The sequence below is a fragment of the Sus scrofa genome, chromosome 18, assembly GCF_054392235.1.
Source record: "Sus scrofa isolate SSC_HxYL_T2T_F1_AM1 chromosome 18, Sscrofa_HxYL_maternal_Yorkshire_Landrace_v2.0, whole genome shotgun sequence".
Lineage (NCBI taxonomy): Eukaryota > Metazoa > Chordata > Mammalia > Artiodactyla > Suidae > Sus > Sus scrofa.
The window spans coordinates 16,948,873-16,972,714 of record NC_139400.1 but is presented as its reverse complement, the minus strand read 5'-3'; the positions used below and the strand labels follow the sequence as shown (position 1 = coordinate 16,972,714).

Genomic DNA, 23,842 nt, shown 5'->3' with positions numbered 1-23,842 from the left:
CACGTCTTGGTGGGATTGGCTAGGAGAAACCTTATAACCATAGATATATATATGAAGGAGGAAAAATAGCTTTATTGCTTTGCCAGGCAAAGGAGGGTCACAGCAAGCTAATGCTCTAAAGACTGTTCCCCTCCGCCCCCAGAGAGAATGGGAGGTGGTTTTACAGTTTGGGAGAGATAAATAGGGCCACAGATAAGGATCAGGGTAGACTCAAACTTTCATTGTTTTTTAGAGCTGGTGTTAAGTGGTCCCAGGACTGGTTCTGGTGGTCCCTCTTTCCAGAATGAAGAATGCTTCATTAGGAGTTCCCCTTTTGGCTCAGCGATAACAAACCTGACTCATATCCATGAGGACATGGATTCGATCCCTGGCTTTGCTCCGTGGATTAAGGATCCAGCATTGCCGTGAGCTGCAGTGTAGGTCACAGACATGGCATTGCCAGATCTGGCGTTGCTGTGGCTGTGGTGGAGGCCTGCACCTGTATCTTTGATTAGATGCCTAGCCTGGGAACTTCCATATGCTGTGGTGTGGCCAGCCCTATAAAGACAGAAAAAAAATTTTAGGAAAAATGAAAAAGAATCCTTCATTAACATCCTCCGTTTGTTGAGGGTTTTGGTGCTGTGGAAGAACTCAAAGATATTGTTATGTATATTCCTTGAGGAGGGACTAGGACCTGCCCCAAGGCTGCAGGATCCTTGACTGCTCCTCCCTGGTCTCTGCATACACTCCCTTCCAGGACTAGCAACTGTTTGAACTCAAGGAAGGTCAAGGAGCCTGAATGAAGCCTGTTTCCTAAAAAGCAGTGGGGAACAAAGGAGCCCCACAGGGCCCTGCTCTGTTTTAAGAGGCCTATTCCAGATACCTAGAGGGAGACTTCCTTCCAAATGGAGATCTCCCTGATACATGTCAACTCCTCCTACAAAGGGTAACTTCTACCTGGTGTTCAGAGCTTTTCTAGTGTCTCCTGTTTTAAAAAAGTAACCAGCTCAAGATAATCCTTATGTCAATGTAGGGGAGCCGAATTTGCCAATCTAAAATATGTCTGTTGGCATATGTATGTGTATATATATATATATATATATTTTTCTCTTGTCTTATTAGGTCCACACCCACGGCATATGGAATTTCCCAGGCTAGGGGTCAAATTGGAGCTGTAGTTGCTGGCCTACACCACAGCCATCGCACCTCAGGATCTGAGCTGCATCTGCAACTTCACCACAGCTCACAGCAACGCCGGATCCCCAACCCACCGAGTGAGGGCAGGGATGGAACCTGCATCCCCATGGATACTAGTCAGAGAAAACCTTAAAATTATCGATATACAGGCGTTTTTCAGGACACGGACAAAATAGTCATAGAAGACAGGTTAGGGCATCCAGGGTGGAAGGGGTTGAGGCATAAATGAGTATGTTGGGGTCAGGGAAGTAGGATGTGCAGGTGAGAGCACAGATGGCAGCATGTGCTGTGAGGTGAGAGAGAAGAGGGCATCCTGGGTGCTGGGTTTTCGTGCCCAGGGTGCTGTGGTGACTACTGCTCATCTTCTCAGACATACCCATCATCTCCATGTTTTACACATTTCCTTTAAAAGTATTCAGCACCAACCTGGAGCAGAAAACAGCCATGTCACGTCGTGGAGCCCAAGTGTAGGATGTAAATCCACCAATAGGAAATGTCTTCAGTCTCCTTGAGGTTGGAAACCTGTTCTCTCTCTCTCTCTCTCTCTCTCGCTCTCTCGCTCTCTCGCTCTCTCGCTCTCTCGCTCTCTCGCTCTTTAGGTTTCCCAAGGAACAAAAGCCCAGCACTGAATGCGGGGGAATCACTCTAGTGCCAGCGAATTCTATCTCGTTGGCTTCCCCGGCTCCAGAGACCTGCACCAGGTGCTCTTTGCCACCTTCCTCTTGCTCTACTCAGTGACCCTGATGGGAAACACGGTCATCATCGCGCTCGTCTGTGTCGATAAACGTCTGCAGTCCCCCATGTATTTCTTCCTTGGCCATCTCTCTGCCTTGGAGATCCTGGTGACAAGCATCCTCGTGCCTGTGATGCTGTGGGGGCTGCTGCTCCCTGGGATGCAGACAGTGTCTCTGCCCAGGTGTGTCGCCCAGCTCTTCCTGTACCTTGCTGTGGGGACCACAGAGTTTGCCCTGTTGGGAGGGATGGCCGTGGACCGTGACGTGGCTGTCTGCAACCCTTTGAGATACCACATCATTATGAACAGCCGCACCTGCAACTTTGTGGTAATCGGGTCCTGGGCGTTTGGGTTTCTTTTTCAAATCTGGCCAGTTTACGCCACGTTCCAGCTTTCCTACTGCAAATCTAACGTGGTGAACAATTTTTTCTGCGACCGAGGGCAACTGCTCAAACTCTCCTGCAGTAATACTCTTTTCATGGAGTTCATCCTCTTCTTAATGGCTGTTTTTGTTCTTTTTGGTTCTCTGATCCCCACAATTGTCTCCTACAGCTACATTGTCTCCACCGTCCTCAGGATCCCCTCGCGTCGGGCTGGAGGAAAGCCTGCTCTACCTGTGCCTCCCACTTCACCTGTGTTGTAATTGGCTATGGCAGCTGCTTGTTCCTCTACGTGAAACCCAAGCATTGATAGGGAAAATAATAATGCCAATGGCTAGGCTCCAAGTTTCCAATGTTTAGAGATCAATGAATAAACAGGAATCAATGAAGAAGACTGGGTATTGGCCAGCAAATTGGGAAGTAAACTAGAAGAGAGGGGTGTCTTTAAAGCCCAGTGGAGAAAGTTTTCCAGGGCACTGATAATCTGTCATATGGTCCTGAGATGCCAAGAAAGATGCACCCTAAGAACTGACTACTGGCTATTTGGAGGTCACAGATGAATTTGATGATCTCAAAGAGAAGTTCTTGTAACACTTTATCAAGAGCTCTGAAACTCAAGGAATATCATCAAAACTTTCTGTATCTTCAGCTTCTTCTCTGAATGTCACACTGATCTTTATGCTCTCCTTGAAACATCCTTCCTCTAAGGACACTGGGCACTCATAAGTCCTCTGAAGTCATAAGTACATAGAGGAGGACAGTTCATGTACCAAGTATGAGGTACTATGATCAGTCCAATTCTTTGTACCTGAAGTTGAGAGAGACTGACCGTGAACTGTGGCTTAAGAGACAGTCACAAGCCTCTGCTGCATCAGGTGGCTAGTGAAGATGACCTGAAGGAAGCTTGAGGGCCCCCGGCAGGAAACTTGGGTTGCGGAATGCCAAATCACAATGTTCATTACAGGTGAAGGTCAAGTGGAGGAAGGCTAAGACTTTACGGCATTACTGCTCAGCGTGTGTGGAGGGAAACTGAGGAAGTGGAGTGGGACTGACCAGGAGGCAAAGGCCAACAGAGGATATGGCTTCTGGAGGCAGGGGTTTGGCAGCAGCAGGGGAAATGGGTACAGGCTGCCTCTGCTTGATGCTGTCAGTTATCAGTCAGTGCTGATTTATAACCCTCTGAGGACAGGGATCTCTGACTGTAGTCATGTGACCAGTAGCTCACTCAGAGAGAAGCCTCATTGGTTTGCCAGCCTGAGCAAAGGGAAGCACGGCATTGATATCTGTGTGGACACAGAATTTTTGAGCCACCTTTCTCTGACTTGGGCTTGTTTTTATTCCCATCTTGTTAATGAGTAAACAGGTTCTAAAAACTGTGTCTTGCCTACCTTCGGCTTCCAGCAAATTAAAGAACCACTTCTTGGATGAAGATCTCAACTTCAGCTCTTCCACAAAGTGCTCCCCCTATTGTTTATTGCCGTTGAGACACATAGTGAGAATCTTGTTTAATGTATTACTTCTTGAGCCAAGTATTACTGCTCTATATTAGATGTAAGGAAATGAAGGCACAGAAAGGGTAAGACATCCGTACAGATGCACATAGCATATTGGGCACAAAGTCAAAATTCCAGTCCAATGGTTTATTAAATTCCCATTGCTGAAAAAAAAAAATAACACCGCTCTGCCCAGTAAGGTCACATTTATCTACCCTTCTAAGGATCGAGTAGCTCTCCAGTAACGAATTTAAATCAGAGTCCACGCTTCCTACATGCTCCCCATCCACAGCCCCACTCCAGCGTGGGCCACTTTTAGAACTGGTGCAGAAGTATCTCCTTGTCTTGAGGAAAATTTGAGCTGTCTACTAGAGAAACCACTCAATGTCTACACTTCCTGATTATAAAAGCCTGCAGTTAATTCTGTCATAAAACAGGAAATGTGTCAACCTCAGTTCTCCCTTCTCAAAACAGAGGGTTGTGGTTTTCTTTCTGTTTTTTTGAATGTGGGGCTTACTTTTGCTTAGAATTCTGTTTATTCTTTTCTTTACCACAGATGCAGCCTCGCCCCCTTCACTGGAGCACTTGCTCTTTGCTCACGCCATCAGAGAAAGTTAGTATCTTCTTCAAGTTCTAATACAACCTCAACCTCCACTCCACCAAAACATGAATTATTTCTGACAACTTCCTATGTGCAAGTTTTAACGCATAACACATCATCTCATCTTAAAACATTGTAAGCAGCCATGCTCATTAACCCCAAATTGTGAAGCCTGGGAGTATAAAATATACTTATTTTTATGAACGATAAAACCGTCATCGATTGAATTCAACATACATGTCGTGATGTACACAGTCATTGTAGTACGTTGTCATTTGACATAAAGGTGAGCAGTTTACTTAGGTGGCCGTAACGCCTGTTGGTTTTACAGGTCTCCATTATGGTTTATTTCTAATTACTCAAAACACATGCAGTCTCTTTTCTCTTTTCCATGTACTGAGGAGCATCTGCAGCTGATATCCTCTTACAAGTACAGAGAGCAGACGGGATGCCCCAAGTCTTTCCTAACTTTTTCTTGTCTTTCTTTCAGCATATATAACTGAATGAACTCTGCTTTCTCCTAAATGTGATTTTTACGGTCCCTGGTGCTCCCTTTCTCTCATATGCTCATGCCTTGTCTCCGCCTAGTGGCTCCTTGAGCAGCCCCCCTCTTCGTGTACTCTTTGGTCAGCTGGACCAGTCCTGGGTCAGTGCAATGCCATCCACCAGTGCAAGGCTGGGGCACCTTTGGGTCAGTAGGCTGTATTGGCAGAAAGGTCTCTCTAGAACTGCAGGCAGGACTATGTCGTGACCCCTGGGGCCCAGGAGACCATTCCAAATTCTTTGTATTTATTTATTTGTTTATTTTGCCACTGTACAGCATGGAGACCCAGTTACACATACATGTATATATAATTTTTTCTCCCATTGCCTTGCTGTGATGTAAGTATCTAGACATAGTTCTCAGTGCTACACAGCAGGATCTCATTGTAAATCCATTCCAAGAGCAATAGTTTGCATCCATTAACCCCAAGCTCCCAATCCCTCGCACTCCCTCCCCCTCCCCCCGGGCAACCACAACTCTATTCTCCAAGTCCATGATTTTCTTTTCTGTGGAAAGGTTCATTTGTGCCATATATTAGATTCCAGATATGAGTGATATCATACGATATTTACCTATCTCTTTCTGACTTACTTCACTCAGTATGACAGTCTCTAGTTCCATCCATGTTGCTGCAAATGGCATTATGTCGTTCTTTTTTATGGCTGAGTAGTGTTCCATTATATATATATGTGGTATATATATATATATATATATATATATATATATATATATACCACATCTTCCTAATCCAATCATCTGTCGATGGACATTGGGTTGTTTCCATGTCTTGGCTATTGTGAATAGAGCTGCAATGAACATGCGAGTACATGTGTCTTTTTTAAGAAAAGTTTTGTCCAGATATATGCCCAGGAGTGGAATTGCTGGATCATATGGTCGTTCTATGTGTAGTTTTCTAAGGCACCTCCATACTGTTCTCCATAGTGGCTGTACCAGTTTACATTCCCACCAGCAGTGTAGGAGGGTTCCCTTTTCTCCACACCCCCTCCAGCACTTGTTATTTGTGGACTTATTAATGATGGCCATTCTGACTGGTGTAAGGTGGTATCTCATGGTAGTTTTGATTTGCATTTCTCTTTTTATCAGCGATGTTGAGCATTTTTTCATGTGTTTGTTGGCCATCTGTATATCTTCCTTGGAGAAATGTCTATTCAGGTCTTTTGTCCATTTTTCCATTGGGTTGTTGGCTTTTTTGCTGTTGAGTTATATAGGTTGCTTATATATTCTAAAGATTAAGCCCTTGTCAGTTGCGTCATTTGAAACTATTTTCTCCCATTCTGTAAGTTGTCTTTTTGTTTTCTTTTTGGTTTCTGTTGCTGTGAAAAACTTTTCAGTTCGATTAGGTTCCACTGGTTTATTTTTGCTCTTATTTCTGTTGCTTTGGGAGACTGACCTGAGAAAATATTCATAAGGTTGATGTCAGAGAATGTTTTGCCTATGTTCTCTTCCAGGAGTTTGATGGTGTCTTATCTTATATTTAAGTCTTTAAGCCATTTAGAGTTTATTTTCATGCATGGTGTGAAGGTGTGTTCTAGTTTCATTGTTTTACATGCAGCTGTCCAGGTTTCCCAGCAATGCTTGCCGAATAGACTGTCTTTTTCCCATTTTATGTTCTTGCCTCCTTTGTCAAAGATTAATTGACCATAGGTGTCTGGGTTTATTTCTGGGTTCTCTATTCTGTTCCATTGGTCTGTCTGTATATCTATTTTGGTACCAGTGCCACGCTGTCTTGATGACTGTGGCTTTGTAGTATTGCTTGGAGTCTGGAAGAGTTATGCCTCCTGCTTGGTTTTTGTTTCTCAGGATTGCTTTGGCGATTCTGGGTCTTTTGTGGTTCCATATAAATGTTTGGATTGTTTGTTGTAGTTCTGTGAAAAATGTCATGGGCAATTGGATAGGGATTGCATTGAAGCTGTAGATGGCTTTGGGTAGTATGGCCATTTTTACAATATTAATTTTTCCCACCCAGGAGCATGGCATATCTTTCCATTTCTTTATATCTTCTTTAATATCCTTGATTAATGTTTTATAATTCTCAGCATATAAGTCTTTTACCTCCTTGGTCAGGTGTATTCCCAGGTATTTGATTTTTTGTGGTGCAATTTTAAAAGGTATTGTATTTTTGTATTCCTTTTCTAATATTTCAATGTTAGTATACAAAAATATGACTGATTTCTGAATGTTAATCTTATATCCTGTTACTTTGCTGAATTTGTTAATCAGTTCGAATAGTTTTTGGTTTGAGTCCTTGGGGTTTTCTATGTGTAGTATCATGTTGTCTGCATACAGTGACAGTTTTACCTCTTTTCTTCCTATTTGGATGCCTTTAATTCTTTTGTTTGTCTAGTTGCTGTGGCTAAGATTTCCAATACTATGTTGAATAGCAGTGGTGAGAGTGGGCATCCCTGTCTTGTTCCAGATTTTAGTGGGAAGGCTTTCAATTTTTCCCCATTGAGTATTATATTTGCTGTGTGTTTGTCATAAATGGATTTGCTTATGTTAAGGAATGTTCCCTCTATACCCACTTTGGTGAGGGTTTTTATCATGAATGGATGTTGGACTTTGTCAAATGCGTTTTCTGCATCTATTGAGATGATCATATGGTTTTTGACTTTTCTTTTGTTAATGTGGTGTATGACGTTGATTGATTTGCGTCTGTTGAACCATCCTTGTGAACCTGGGATGAATCCCACCTGGTCATAGAGTACGCTCTTTTTGATATGTTGTTGGATTCAGTTGGCTAAAATTTTGTTGAGAATTTTTGCATCTATATTCATCAAAGATATTGGCCGATGGTTTTCTTTTTTGGTAGTATCTTTGTCTGGTTTTGGAATTAGGATGATGGTGGTGTCATAGAATGTCTTTGGGAGTGTTCCTTCTGCTTCAACCTTTTGAAAAAGTTTAAGGAGCATGGGCACCAGTTCCTCTTTGTATTTTTGGTAGAATTCGCCTGTGAAGCCATCTGGCCCTGGACTTTTATTTGTAGGGAGTGTTTATGACATATACAATTTCATTTCTAGTGATCGGTCTATTCAGTTGGTCTGTTTCTTCTTGATTCAGTTTTGGCAGGTTGTAAGACTCTAAAAGTTGTCCATTTCTTCCAGATTGTCAAATTTGTTGGCATATAATTGTTCATAGTATTCTCTTATGGTTTTTTGTATCTCTGCAGTATCTGTTGTGATTTCTCATTTTCCATTTCTTATTTTGTTTATTTGGGTTCTTTCTCTACTATTCTTAGTGAGTCTAGTCAGAGGTTTGTCAGTTTTGTTTTTCTTTGCAAAGAACCAGCTCTTGGTTTTATTGATTTTTTCTATTGTCTTTTGAATCTCTATTGATTTCCTCTTTGATCTTTAAGATTTCCTTCCTTCTGCTGACTTTAGGTGTATTTTTGTTCTTCTTTTTCTAATTCATAAAGCAGTGCTCGAGGGAAATTCATACCAAATTCTTAAAATATACTCAACAAACATGGCCAGGTGATCAAAACCCATTAAAACAGAGATTTAGGCCAAGACAAAAAAAAATCTTAGCTTGAGAGTTTCTTCAGGATTTTGCTGAAGAACAGAGATTCATTTGTCTGAAAGCTTGGTCATCTTGGCTATTGGGTTGTTCTTCGAAGTGGTTTCCTAGCAGATTCCTGCCCTACCCATCCTCCTCTTTATTCCAATGAACAATGCCCTCTCTGCTCCAAGCCTAGCTCTCAATAATCAGGCCTGGCCTCAATTCAGACAGAGGAGGCCTTCCCCAGGCAGGGGTGGGGGTGGGAGGGATGTGAACAGGAATCGCTTAGGACCAGAGATGAACTCACAGAAGCTGAGCTTATCCTTCTTCTACCCTTGCTATTCTCTAAATAATGTCCATGCCTGCTTGCTGGTAGTATGGGCATATGCTCTGAGGATAAAACAAACCTTGTTGACCAGTCAGAAATTCTCAGTTCTATAGAAGCAGTCCTCATCTCTATACTAACTGTGTTGTCTCCATAAAACTGGCCATTTCCTAGAGATTGTTAGTATCCAGTTCCCCCAAGTGGAATACAGAAGCTCATTTCCCCAAACAGGCAAGGACCTCTACTAGTAGACAAATGGATAAAGGGATCATTGACCAGATGATCTGTGCAGACCCAAAGTCGTGGGTGTGACTTTCACAGGCAACAGTCTTGGGGAATTGCTGACTCAGAATGAGGAGTTTGCCTCAGTTATATGTATGCAAATATGTTTTTGGAGGGCCTGGTAGCCCCAAGGATTTGTTAGGAAGACTGACACAGTAATTTGATATTTTGTATTTCCTGGACCGGTCCCAATTGCCAGTATTCTCTTTTACTGTCTCCATGAGTGTATTTGTTGCTCTTGTCAGAGGCCACAGAGAGCTGCTGTCATTGGGCACTCTTCTCGCAGATCGAGCGGTAGTTGACGTCACATGATGCAGCATCCAATGTCTTTGTTAGGCCTATGGTCACACAGTTGAAATTGTGACTGTGACTGATAACACTGATGGGGAAAAGAAAGCATGGTTAAGGCTCATCTTTTCAGCCCTGCTTTTCCCTGGTTCTGGTCCCCCACCCTCATGCCCAAATTCAGCTCTAAACCTGATGCTTTCCTGTCAGCTCTCCTGTGGACTTTTATAGACTCACGGTCTTGGATTAACTGACTCTCTGTTTGGTCAGAAATAGCTCATGGGTCACCTATCCCTACTTATCCCAGAAATAATGTTTTAGTGCTATATAAACTATGTTTTCAGCAGGAGGACCAAGAGTAGGAGGAGGAAAGAGATTCTGCTTCCTTTCCTAGATAGCAGCTGGCTTTACAAAGAACTGTGTTGGCCTTTTCCTACTTCTTTGTCATTCAGTCCCTTTAAATTTGTCTGGAAAGAGTCTGGTTTCATGGGAAGGTCATGCATTTTGGAATCAGGTGGATGTAGGGTTGAGATGTGGCTCTACTACTTTCCAGTTTTGTGATATTTGACACATTTCTAAGCCTCTCATCCTCTACTCAACTGTCTGTTAAGTGGAGAGTAATAAAAGCTTTTTTCTGTAGCATCATTGTGAATACTACAGGAAATGACTTCTGTTACATGGTTAGCAAGTGCCTGGCATTTAGTAGACACTTCATACATCCAAATGGGAAGGTCATGTTCTCCACCAGTGCTGTGTTCACAGAGGAGATAGCTCTTGGGAGTTGATGTCCATAGCTTTAAGGCATCAACAAGTTGTCTATAGTAAGCTTTTTTTTTTTTTTTTTTTAAGATAAAGAAGCCATATCTGGGGGGAGTTCCCTTCATGGCTCAGTGATTAACAAGGATCCATGAGGTTGTGGGTTTGATCCCTGGCCTCACTCAGTGGGTTAAGGATCTGGCATTGCCATGAGCTGTGGTGTAGGTCACAGATGAGGCTTGGATTCTGCGTTGCTGTGGCTGTAACTCCAATTCAACCCATAGCCTGAGAACTTCTATATGTGGCAGGTGCGGCCCTAAAAAAAAAAAAAAAAGAAAGGAAGACATATCTGGGGAACTTGTAAGAACTTAGCAATAAAATATGATCTGTGGGTTAAAAGATACTTATGAGACATATCAAACATGGTATGTATGTGTATTTGTTTGGATCCTGATTTGAGCAAAATAATGTGTTGAATGAATACTCATCTCTACTTAGAAATATTTGGGAGTTCCCGTCATGGCTCAGCACTAATGAACCTGACTCGTATCCATGAGGATGCAGTTTTGAGCCCTGACCTTGCTCAGTGGGTTGGGGATCTGCATTGCCATGAGTTCTGGTGAAGGCTGCAGATGTAGCTTGGATCTGGAGTTGCTCTGGCTGTGGCATAGGCTGGAAGCTAAGCTCTGATCTGACCCCTAGCCTGGAAACTTCCATATGCTGCAGGTGCAGCACTGCACCCCCTCAAAAAAAAAAAAAGACCAAAAAAATTTACAAAAAGTGATGAACTTTAGTCTCAGGGAATAGACGAGTTGGAAGAGGGAGAGAAATAGGACACAGAGCTATGTCTCAGTTTTTGTGTTGTTCCAGGACAAACCTACTGCATCACAGGTCTGGTCTCTCGAGGCAAACCAAGATCCCTAGAAAAATGTGGGTTATTCATGTACCTGCCATTAAATACGGAGTTGTTGATCCAGCGCCACATTTTCTCTGCAGGCTGGTATAGTAGGCCAATAAAATACTTCTCAGCACCACTTATGTTCTGCAGAAACTTCTAGAAATTAAAAAAAAACAGTTCAATAGAAAGTCCTTTTCTCCTGCCTCTTTTGTACCAGTGGGCCCACAGTTCTGTCTAATTCTGGGTACAAGGAAGGCTGGTAGGGGATTCTGGGACTGGCTATCAATGGCACTCACCTTGAACCTCAAAGAAGTAATTAGAAGCCAAGAATGAACATTCCTAACAAATTCCCAAGTGATACTGATGCTTTCCAGGGACATACTTTGAAAATGAAGGGGATGGGCACTGTACCATCTAAAAACTGGTAATTTCAACTACGTTCTTCTTTAATCGTTCTGCACAAAACTGTTTTCATTTCCAGAAATTTTATATTCCAAATGGCATTGGATCAAGTGGATTCCTTGGGTAGTTGGCAAGGGAAAACAAAGATTTAAAAGTGTGTTCTAATCTGCACAGAAAAGAAAATCATGGACTTGGAAAATAGACTTGTGGCTGCCTGATGGGAGGGGGAGGGAGTGGGAGGGATCGGGAGCTTGGGCTTATCAGACCCAACTTAGAATAGATTTACAAGGAGATCCTACTGAGTAGCATTGAGAACTATGTTTAGACACTCATATTGCAACAGAACAAAGGGTGGGGGAAAAATGTATACATGTAAGGATAACTTGATCCCCTTGCTGTACAGTGGGAAAAAATAAATTAATAAAAATAAATAAATAAATAAAAGTGTGTTCTAAAGCAGACAGTGCCGCGCACACACAAAAATCAGTGTTTATTGAGTATTTGCTAAATTGAGATGAATCTCAGACTTCTTAGTTTCTGTACTGAATTACTGAATCACACATCACTCCAGCCAGGAGTTCGGGAGTCCTCTGGACTCTCCTGTATTCTTCACATACCTCCCATCATCAGTGGATTATATCCAAGTTCACTTGAATATTTTCTCCATCCCCATGGCTGTTGCCTTTATTCCTCCTTTCCTAATATTTTCCTTCCCTGAAATATCTCATTTCATTATTTTTAAAGAATTAATTACCAAATTTAGTCATTTAATAAGCATTTTTTGAAGGTCTGTTATGTGCTAGGCATTGTACGAGGCTGGAGATACAGAAATAAACTTGTTTCTCCTCAAAGAAATTATAATCTAAAATGTATTGGCAAACTATTGCCATCGGGCCAAATCCAGACTGGAGCTCATTTTCATAAAAAAGGATTTAATGGAACACACTGTAACAATTTGTTACATATTATCTATAGCTGCTTTTGAGCTGCAATGGCACTATTAAGTCATTGTGACAGAGGACTTGTGACCTGACAAGTGGGGATCCCTTTTTTTTTTTTTAATATTTGCTGACCTGTAGTCTGAAACAAGGGTTTTTATGTAAACTTTCATTCTCTTGCTGAAAGCCAAAGATTGTTTCTGTGGGGAAGGAGTAAAACTAGGGGCAAGGAGAGCATGTAGAAAAATTCTGAAGAAAGCCAGGGGAGCATTGAACAATTTGCTCTGGGGATTGCAAGGAAAGGACTTGATTAGCAACTAATTTAGGAGAGAAGAGCAAAGGCAGAGTCTCAGAAAGCTGTGTGTTCAATCTTGGGTGACACACTGCTCACCAGTATTTGAAATACAAGAGGAGGAGGAGTTTGGGTAAAACATACTTGATTTAGTTTTAAACATGATGAGTTTTTGGTGCTTTTGAAACATCAGTGTGGAATTGGATATACTGTCTGGTCTAGAGAAGGGAACTAGAGCTACAGACATGAGAGTCATCAGCCAGCGATTGGTGTGATGAGCTTTTTCTGGGGTTAGCTCGTGTGTAAGTGGTGGAGAATGCCAAGGATGGTACTTGAGATGCACCAACTCTTAAGGGTTGAAGAGAAGAAAAGAGGCTATTGAATTCCTGTCCCATTCCTCTTTTCCTCTTCTCTTTTCTTTTTTTCTTTTCTCTGCCTCCTGTCTTGCTCTTGGTTCTCTAACTGAAGGCACTTTTCCTTCCTATTTGGGTACTTAGCCCTAGAGGAACTGCAGCATCCTGATACCTGCTTTTTGCTGACTACCTATTACCGTGATACACAGAAGACCCTTTTATAAGAGCTTCTTAATCACAGGAGCTTTTAGAAGATGAGTGAATGGAAGGAGGGGAGAGAAGCAAGAATACTGTGAATAGCACAATGCCTAGTGCTCAGCAAATGCATAATGTTTGAAGAAGAGGCAACTATAAGTTAAATTATGGTCTAAAATTGACTAGAGTGTGGGTTTTGAACTATAGAGACATCTCAGTTCAGTTCTGTGTGCTGTTATGTAGGTGCGTGACCTTGACCAAATTATTTTTCCGTGCCCTTGTCTTTATGTATATAAGGTAAATAACAATAGCTCCTCAGGATGGGTGTGAGGAAGAAAGGAGATAATAAAATAAGGCTTTTTACATAGTGTTAGCTATTTTATTAGCATAATTGCACACTGCAATTCCAATTCCAAGACCTGATGCTTTGTTTTTCATATTACTAATTTTGTTAATTTGCAACTTCCTTATTGACTAGGTTGACTGGGATCATATATTAACAGCTCACATCTGTGAAGTATGTGTAGTTTTTTTGTTTGTTTGTTTTTATAATCATCTTTTTAGGGCCGCACCTGAGGCATATGGAGGTTCCCAGGCAAGGGGTCAAACTGAAGTTGTAGCTGCCAGCCTACACCACAGCCACAGCAAGGCCAGATCCGAGCCACGTCTGCAACCTACACCACAGCTCATGGCAACACCAGATACTTAACCCACTGAGCGAGGCAAGAGATGAAACCTGTGACTTCTTGAATGCTAGTCAGATTCATTTCCACTGAGCCATGATGGGAGCTCCCCGTATTGCATAGTTCTTAAAAGCTTTTATACACATCAGCTCATTTGGTCCTTCCCTGTGCTTTAAATGTCCTAGCCTATCCCCAGGATACCAGCCTACTGCTAAGCTTCATGAGAAAGATCATAGCATGTGAATTTCACTCGCTCAAATGGACTGAAGGAACACAGCTCACAGCTGTTGAGAAGACCCTCCCCACTCCAGGCTCAGCCAGTCCTCTCTCCACCCCTTACCCCACCCTTGCTCCACAAATCAAATTGCCCCACCAGCCTCACCTATTAAAGCTGATATAGGGAAGGATGCTTTACTCTACTATGCTAATGCTCTCACCAGTTTCTCTGGAGTGTTGACAATAGCCAAAGTGGATCCTTTTTGTTTGCAAAAGTTCATGCTGTTGTTCCAAGAGTTTTCAGATGTGGACAAGAAAAAACATCTTCCTTGATGAAAATCCCACCCAGTGGGGCAGACTAAAGGAATTCAAGAAAAGAGAGTCTGAAATTAGTGGTTTTTGGTGTGAACCTTGAAATTGAGTCATAAGATAGTCAGATGTGGCTTTCTTTATAACTGTTTTATCAATACAGTCATACTCAATCCAGGAAGAAATTTCACCCACTTTTTAGTCTCATTTTCCCTGTCTATAACATGAAGAAAATAAGTTAGAAGGTCTTAATGGCTCCATTGACTTTCTTAAAAAAGAAAGACAATGGGAAATGTCTAAGAATTCAGAACATAAGAATTTGGAGGTGGAGGAGTTCCTGTCATGGCTCAGTGGTTAATGAATCCGACTAGGAACCATGAGGTTGCGGGTTCGATCCCTGGCCTTGCTCAGTGGGTTAAGGATCTGGTGTTGCTGTGAGCTGTGGTGTAGGTCACAGATGCAGCTTGGATCCCGCGTTGATGTGGCTCAGGGGTAGGCCGGCGGCTACATCTCCAATTCAACCCCTAGCCTGGGAACCTCCATATGCCGCAGGTGTGGCCCTAGAAAAGGCAAAAAGGCAAAAAAAAAAAAAAAAAAAAAAAAGACTTTGGAGGTGGAGAGGGGGTTAGGACCACACACTTTACCTGTTCCAAAGCTCTCTGTGGGAGTGAAACTGACATTGCTGCTCCCGAAAATCTGTGGGACTGAAATGCAAAGAAAACCTGAAGGCAGCTGCATGATGGATGCAACACACAAATGTAACACACAGAACAGCTGTCCAGTCCCTGTGACTCTTTGTCTCTGGATGGTGGCGTTGACAAGGGACTTTTAGCCACTCTGTGTCAGAATTTTTCAGATATTTTTGTAATTTGAACTTTCCATCTAACTACTCCTGGTCCTATTTTATGTCTTTTTTTTGGTGTGGCAGTAAATGTGAACTCCCAAGAAAAAGAACAGGAGAGGAGTTCCCATTGTGGCTCAGCAGTAACAAACCCAACTAGTATCCATGAGGTTGTGGGTTCAATCCCTGGCCTTGCTTAGTGGGTTAAGGATCTGATATTGCTGTGGCTGTGCTGTAGGCCGGCAGCTATAGCTCCAATTCAGCCCCTAGCCTGAGAACTTCCATGTGCTGTGAGTGCCGCCCTAAAAAACAAACAAACAAGAGAAGAGGAATAGATGAATTTAGTGCCAGAATGGAACCTCTCGCTTCTGAATAGATCCCTTTGACAGTGTTACCCCCAAAGAGCTCTTTGGAGCACTTACCCTCCAGGCCCTACACAGCATCTTTGCTGTTCTCCTACTCTGGTGCCCCACCCGCTATGTGAAAGCTCCTGATCCTGGCAGGTAGCTCTTGACTCTTCTCTCATCAGCCTTGTCAGCTCTAAGGATGGGGCTAACTGGAGCCAGATCCAGAACTAGAGGCTACTGGCAGATAGGGAGGCAGGTGAACATTTCCTGCGGGCAGAGATTTCTTATGGGCAGAGAAGAGTCCATTTATTTCTTTAAATATAAGTAGGGGGATTGATCGGTCTTCAGGATGCCCCATTATCTTGGGAGAATGAATACTGGCTTTCCAGGCAAGCAGCTGCAGTGGCTTTAGAGGCTGGTCAGACCTCCCTCCATGGCCCAGTTGTTTGTCCATTGTGGTGGAAGACCGGTTTGGTTTGCCCAGACACCAAATCAGCTGCCTACTGATTTATATTAATATTAATTATATATTATTTATAAATAATATATTTGTATATATTACATATATTTATATAATGCATATTTTATATATTAATATATAATTAAATATTATCATTTATAATAATATCAAAATAATATTATAACATGTAATTAATATATAACATAACATAACATATAAGTAATATATAATATGTAATTAATATATAACATAACATATAACATATAATTAATATGTAACATGTAATTAATATGGAACATAATGTAGTTGATACATGTAATAAATATAATTAATACATATAATATGTAAATATGACATAATATATAAATGTAGTATATTAATACATATATTATATAACATAATATATACTATATATTTATATATACAATGTTTATGTCATATATATAATTATAAATGTAATAGCATATTAATAAAACCTACAGGTTAGCACTCCCTTTTTATTTTGATCCCCAGTTCAAAGACTCTTTGTAATATATCATAACCTTTGTAAGGTATCAGAAGCTACTTGGAAATTATAACTCAACAAGAGACTTTCATAAATATTTCATGAGCCTCTCCTCTGTATGGCCACTGTAGTGGGTTCCTCAGCTGATACAAAGATGAGGAAGAAATTATCTTTCTGACAGAGATGTGTATAGTAATAGGTGTCTTAAGAGGAAATGAGAGAGAGATTTTTGCAAAAGCTTCAGGCAGATTTAATAGGGAAAACCACGCCACCCTCATTTATCTCCCACAGCTTCTGGAATTGTACTTTGGTTTTGTGCATGATAGTTGCCTAACATCTCCTGCTTTTAGTCGTCTGTGTTTAGCTCAGTACACTGCTTGGCACAGACAAAGGTGCTGGATACAGTTTTTTATTATTTTTGTGGGACACAGATTTCTCTATAAGAATTCTTTTTTTTTTTTTTTTTTTTTTTTTGTCTTTTTGTCTTTTTGTCTTTAGTTGTTGTTGTTCTTGTTGTTGCTATTTCTTGGGCCGCTCTCGCGGCATATGGAGGTTCCCAGGCTAGGGGTCGAATCGGAGCTGTAGCCACCGGCCTGCACCAGAGCCACAGCAACTTGGGATCCGAGCCGCGTCTGCAACCTACACCACAGCTCACGGCAACGCCGGATCGTCAACCCACTGAGCAAGGGCAGGGACCGAACCCGCAACCTCATGGTTCCTAGTCGGATTCGTTAACCACTGCGCCACGACGGGAACTCCTATAAGAATTCTTTAAATGTAAAGTACTTCACGTTGCATGACAATGGTTATACACAAGTCATCCTCATACCCAGGAGGAGAACGGAGCATCTCAAATTTCACGATGTCTAGTCTTGGTTTCTCATCTCCAACAGTAAGAGAATTAATTAGAAGGTTTTTTCCTGGGTATGCTGCATGTATTTTATTTTATTTCCCCAGCTTTATTGAGATTATAACTGGCATATAACATTGCATAAGTTTAAGATCTACAACTTGATGTTTGATACATGTGTTTATCGCAAAATTATCAACACAGTCAGGTTAGTTAATACCTCCACCGCCTCACATAATCATCTTTCTTGGGTGCAGTGAGAGCATTCAAGATCTACTCTGTTAGCAGCTTTCCAGGTTGCTTATAGGGTTGTTAACTCTAGTCACCATGCTGTACATTGGATTTCCAGAACTTACTCATCTTAGAACAATTGTGAATCCGTCCTGCAGAAGAATTTCGAGGGAAAGGAGGCCTTGAGAACAGACTTTAAGGATTGAGCACAAAAGAACCTGGAGGCTGGAGAGGAGAATCATGTCATACACATTACCTGTTCCAGGTCTCTCTGTGGGACTGAAGCTGACATTATGTCCACCAAAAATCTGTGGGACTGCAAAGAAAATCAGCTGTTGGCTCAGCCCCAAAGGTGGCTGCACAGTGACTATAACAGAAAGACATCTGTGACTCCCAATGTGATACACTGACCTGTCTGACTCAGGTCAGTGAAGATGTGCATACATTTTCCATGAGTACAGACACATTCACACTCTCTTCCTGCTCGCTTATGGGCTAGGAGTTACACCTTTAGATTGGGTCATAAGCAAGGCACCGCTTACTCAACTGCTGCCTCAGACTCACATTTCCTTCCTCATTTACTTTCTGGCTTCTGAGACTGGAGAAGATTCTACTTGCTGCAGTTGCACTCAAAACCATTGATATGAGGCCTCTTTTTTTCTGAACATTTGAATGAATTCGTTTCTGTGTATATAGAGGAAAATATCTCCCTCAGTAAAATCCCTTTACCTTTAATGTAGCTCTTGTCCCAGTTTATCATTGGGTAGGACTGGAGCTGGATGTTCACATTTTGGAAACTATAGCCAACACTGCTGAGTACTTCAGCTCAGACGATCCAACTAATACTCTAGTGGCAAAAGCTTTGTGTAGGGTCCTAACCACCAGACACTGGTCCGTTCTGCATCTCTAAGGTAGACTAAGGAAACTGGCCCCTGGTGGTGTGTGTTGAGGGGTGAGAAGGGCATTGCCAGTTACCCTCCGCTGGAAAGACTTGGGCATATAGCCTTTATATTCAACTCTGCATTCTGAGAGAAGAGTGAAAAACAAGACAATATGATTTGTGGTAAGAGGTTGATCAAATACTCACAATAAAGCAGAAAAAAGGTCATTCCAACAATTTTAAGCACTACTACGATGAGCCCAGAGATTATCATGTGCCAGTTCATGATGAAGGGGACGAGGAGGCCTGTGGGCATTAGAGCATAGTATCACCGTTAGAATGTGGGACAAGGCTTCTTTCCAGACTGCTTCTTCTTTCCACTCTGGCACATACCAGACTCTTACTCAGAGCACCCTTGAGGGGCTTGCAAGCCGGGCATGCCATTGACAAGTGCAAGGGGGAGACCTAGAACGTGTCCACAAGAGAGGTAGGATCTCGTTCTGGTTGGGAGCCTTTGAACTTGGCGTGCTGCCTCTCTTTTATCACCCTGAGCTCTAGGCTTCAGCCCTGTTCCCATTTGTGGCCTCCTAAACTCTGTCTAATGAACTAAATCCTCTCCTGGACTCTGCAGACCCTTAACCTTGAAATGACCTTGCTCCCTAGGACTTTCATTTATAGCCTTGGCCATCCTGACTTCAGTTCTTAGAAGCCCCTGTCTTCAAAGGACTATGCCAGGAGTCTGACAGGCAGGACAAATGTCCTTGAAGTCCTTGGCATTGGGGCAGAGCCAGCAAAGTGTACAAAGAGGACAGACATAGACTCACCTGCTCTCTCCCTGGGAGGCTGGGCTGCAGGTGGGGATCTCCCCAGTGCCTTATGCTTGGTTGGGTGGGGAGAGGCCCTTCTCCTGAGAACAGGCTCCTCTGCTCAGGCAGTGTCCTTCCTTCCTCACTCAGTCTCTGTCTCGTGGGCATCCCTGAGCCAGCTCTTCTTCCTGTTCATCTTTCTTGGCAAAGGGAGCGGGTGGGGCAAGAGGGGGAAGGGAGTCGGTAGCGTCTGCAAGAGGAAGCTGCCTGCTAGAGGGGTTCCAATACAGGGGAATGATTTTAGGATAATTTAGAAAACAAAATACAGACTTACCCTTTCTCTGTATCTGAGTCTTCTTGAAATATAGTGGAAAGAAAATGTAGTAAAATATGAACAAATTAGAATCTGAGTGAAGGGTATCTGTAAATTATTTTTACGTCCCTTACAACATTTCTGCAAATCTGAAATGATGAAAATAAAAATTTTAAGAAAAGAAATTCACCTGAAGTCACTACTCTTAGTGAACAGGGCTGTGTGGGTTCCATTAGCTCCATCACTCTGAGACGGCCCCGCTCGGTCCCCTTTATCATCACCTCCTCTCTGACCCCAGCTGCTCACCTTCCAGACCAGATGCCGCATGGAGATGGTGGCTCTTCAGTGTTTCCTGAGGATGGCGCTCTGCTGCATGCAGCAGGTGGGGTGAGGGTGAACAATACTCAAGTCTTATCATCAGGGAATTTTTATTGCATATTAAATGTAAGGTTTTTCTCTCATTATACTTTCCTTACTGTAAAAGCTTTATGTGCTCGTTACAAAAAAAAAAAAAAAAAAAAATGGTTAGAAAATACCAGTAAGGAAAATTGAGAAAATAAAAAACATTCACATAAATTCGCACATTTAGCTATAGTCACTATTAATACCTTTGGGTTTGTATGCTTTATAGATGAGTAGGTAGTAAGAAGATAAATGATAGATAGATAGGTAGATAGATAGAGAGATAGAAAGAAAGAAACTGGGTCATTTAAAAAAGTGAGATCCTATTATACACATTATTTTGTAATCTATGCACTGTAGGTTAAACTAATACTATATTACAGATAGCTCTTCAAGTCAAAATATTAATTTTGATGATATATTATTATTATAGCCATACTATATGATTTATTCAACAATTGAACAGCTGTGATTCTTCTGGTGAAGTGGAGTGGGTATAAATAAAGGTTTTAAGTTAGTCCTGGGTCTGATTCCTGGCTCTGCCATTTACTGAGTGTCTTTGACTAAGTTGCTTGATCTCTTTATGCTTCCATTTCTTCATCCCTAAATGAGTAATTGTAGTAATTGTCACAAAGGAGTGCTGTGGGTATTAGCAAGAAAATGCTTACAATTTTATTAGCATGAAACCTGGCACTTTGACTGTAAGTTCTTAGTATTCTAGCCATTTTTCTGGCACAGCAAATGTACAGTTAACACCCAAGCACAGGCACCTTGGTACATACCCTAAATACCTTCCTTAGGCTAAGTGCTCAGAAATATAAGTGCTGGATCATGCACATGCATATTTTGAGGGCTTTGAGACGTTAATGCTGCTTTTTATTTTACTTGGATATTCCTCCACGTTTTAAAAAATTAATCTGATTAAACTCGATTTCTTCTGGTCACGTTTTAATTATTACAGACCCCGGGTTGCTGTCCAAAGGAACTCCATGTATTTATTGGACACCAATTATGTTCACTATGTTGCTCTGTTGGGCACCACAGGGTTCGGAGACTTGATTGTTATTATTTAGGGACTTTCTTTATGGAGGTTCCCAGGCTAGGGGTCCAATCAGAGCTACAGCCGCCAGCCTACACCACAGCCACAGCAATGCCAGATCTGAACCATGTCTGTGACCTATACCACAGCTTCCGGCAGTGCCGGATCCTTAACCCACTGAGCAAAGCCAGGGATCAAACTCGCAACCTTATGGTTCCCAGTTGGATTCGTGTCTGCTGCTCCATGATGGGAACTCTAATTTAGGAACTTTCTGAAGCATAGAAGAGAAGCTTTCTGATTAAACCTTATCAATCAAATTAATATACTCAGATAGCAGGTGAATTTTCTACTACAGCAAAAAAAGCAAAATAAATCTTTCAAATGCCATCAAAAGGGGAGAAAATGTCATCATACGAAGGGATGGTTATGGAGAATTCTGGGAGGTGCTGTGATGCATGCACCGTGGGAAACTTCTGCCTCTCATAAGTCGCTCTAAAGAAGGATTCAACGGCTTATTCAGGCTTTTGGAGTGCAATGATTTCTTTCAAATTGATAAAGTCAAAGAACTTGCTGCAGAAAGTCTGCAGTGGCCATCAAAAATGCCACCAAAGGAGTTCCTGATGTGGCTCAGCAGAAACAAACCCGACTAGTATCCATGAGGATATGGGTTCGATCCCTGGCCTCGCTCAGTGGGTTAAGGATTCAGCATTGCCGTGAGCTGTGGTGTAGGTCATAGATGCGGTTGAATCGGGCATTGCTGTGGCTGTGGCAGGCCAGCAGCTGCAGCCTCGATTCAACCCCTAGCCTGGAAAATTCCATATGCTGCACCTGCGCTCCCATTCTCTAAAAAAAGCTACTGAAGAGATAGTGGAGAGGAAGAAAGGACAGTCTAGTCATACAGTTGTAATGAAAATATCCGTAATTTGTTTTTGGAAAAAAAGTAAGACTATAATTCTCAATCAGATATTCTAGATGGAGATATAAGATTATCTGCTTAGTGAACCAAATTAGACTTTGCTTTTCTCTAAACTAAGCCCTAAAAATAAAGGAGAACATCTTTCTTAAGAGGAAAACTGAGTTTAACAGGTATAGATTTTCAGTATTACGAGATGAATAAAGCTTTGGAGATGGATGGTAGTGATGACTGCACGACGGGAATGTAGTTAATATCACTGAATTGTAAGCTTAAAAATGGGAAATTTTATGTTACGTGTATTTACCACAATTTTTAAAAATGAAAAGAGGAAAACTGAGATTTGACTTTGATACTCTTCATGTAGCATTTAGATGAAAATGCTAAGTCTTTAGGAACTGTATTATGCAGTGTTATCATTGTCTTACTAAGACACCAGAGTCCGCTGAAAACTGTAATTACCAGAGAGTCGTAAGAGGTGGAAGATCATGCCCACCTTTGTTCTTGGAAGAAAGTGTTCTGGGTGTGTTGTGGGGAAAACAGTGTGTGTGTGTGTGTGTGAACTGAAATGGATAGTCACTAAGAACTCTTCTAAGGGAGAGCAAAAATAGGGACAGTAGAGTTTCCTTTACTCCATCTTGCAAGGTCAACTGTTGAAACTGACAAAGTCAGAGGATGGCACCAAACAGATGGACTCTTGATCAGAATCAACACCCTGTGTGGTACAGGGGCAGCAACAACAACAATTCAGTGGACTGGCGAGACTTCGTGGCAGCGGGAACTAGGATTGACCATTTGGGTTGATAAGCGACCATGGATTTACTTGAGGGTGGTTATTTGAGAAAGGAAATCTCTTTCTCTGATGGAATATTGTGACATTATCCTGTGGAAAAAATATTTTCCTATCACAGTTTTCATCCAGATTCCTAAAATTTCTAATTTCTTAACCTACAATTCCCAGAGGAAATGACTTTAAAAATAGACCGTGATATTCTGTACAAAATTATAAATCTGCACTAATAATTGTTCAGCATTATGAATCAAGCATTGAAAACTCTCCTGACTTTTGTGATATTACCAGATGCTGTAGCATATGGACTCCAGAGGAGATGAGCATATGGACTCCAGAGGAGATGAGATTTACTGATTGGAGTGTTGAAGGGATGGCAAATGAATATTTACAAAAAAGATGTTATTTTGTAGCACAAGCCCATGAAGGTTAATGCTGTCTCTCGAGCTCTTTTATTAGGTATGTGCACATTTAAATGTATGTATTGCAGGAAACCTTTCAAGAAGTTTTATGAGAAAACCTAGAAATTGAAAGCGACCTGGTGTTTCCTCTCATCTTCACAATTAAACTCCTGAAAGGACTGTCAGTTTTCACCACCTCTCCCTGCTCCCCTTCCAATTACTGCTCACTCCCTCCAACCTAAATTCTACCACAACCACATCACCCAGGAATGACCCCCACTCCGGAGATTAAATGAACACCTTTGGTCTTTATATTGCCTGGTCTTACAATAGGGGCTCACACAGTCCTGTGTTACATGCTTCTTCTCTTGGCCTCCATGATTTCACATTCTCCCGGTTTTCCTTCTTTCTCCTGGCCTCTCCTTTTATTTACTTCTGCTCTGCCTATTCCTCGAATTCTGTACCTTTCCCTCTTCTCCCACTCTCGTGATTTCCGCCACTGTGTTCATGAAGGTGTTTTCCAAGTCCGAGTCCAAATCTCTGCTGAGCTTCAGATCTGTGCAGCTTCTGACTAGCTTCACTCTTCACTGAGATGCTTCACGGACGACCCAGCACCAACCTGCCCCCAAGTGTATTAATTACCGTCTTCTGCTAAAGCATGTTCATCCTCTTAAGTTCTTATGTCTG

At 41.9% G+C, this 23,842-nt stretch overlaps 2 protein-coding genes and 1 pseudogene across 5 annotated transcripts in view; 2 read left to right on the top strand and 1 right to left on the bottom strand.

The window, feature by feature from the left end:
- The window catches only part of MGAM (maltase-glucoamylase), a 186,545-nt gene that overhangs the window by 34,014 nt on the left and 128,689 nt on the right, over positions 1-23,842 (top strand). The window contains exon 2 of one of the 2 annotated variants that reach the window (XM_085005252.1): positions 23,046-23,213. The exons of the other annotated variant lie outside the window; for it this stretch is intronic. The gene's annotated coding sequence lies outside the window, so the exon portion shown is untranslated. The remainder of the gene's footprint in view (positions 1-23,045; positions 23,214-23,842) is intronic. 2 annotated transcript variants of the gene reach the window in all.
- On the top strand, positions 1,806-3,172 carry LOC100624258 (olfactory receptor 9A4-like; annotated as a pseudogene).
- On the bottom strand, positions 6,950-19,463 carry CLEC5A (C-type lectin domain containing 5A). Of its 3 annotated transcripts, XM_005657731.4 has the most exons (7): positions 19,316-19,463; positions 18,699-18,797; positions 17,868-17,927; positions 15,022-15,081; positions 14,290-14,426; positions 11,039-11,145; positions 7,742-9,429 (listed from the first exon to the last, which is right to left on the bottom strand). In XM_005657731.4, the coding sequence occupies exons 2-7, from the start codon at positions 18,775-18,777 to the stop codon at positions 9,315-9,317; spliced, it is 558 nt and encodes a 185-aa protein (XP_005657788.3). In that variant the 5' UTR covers positions 18,778-18,797; positions 19,316-19,463; the 3' UTR covers positions 7,742-9,314.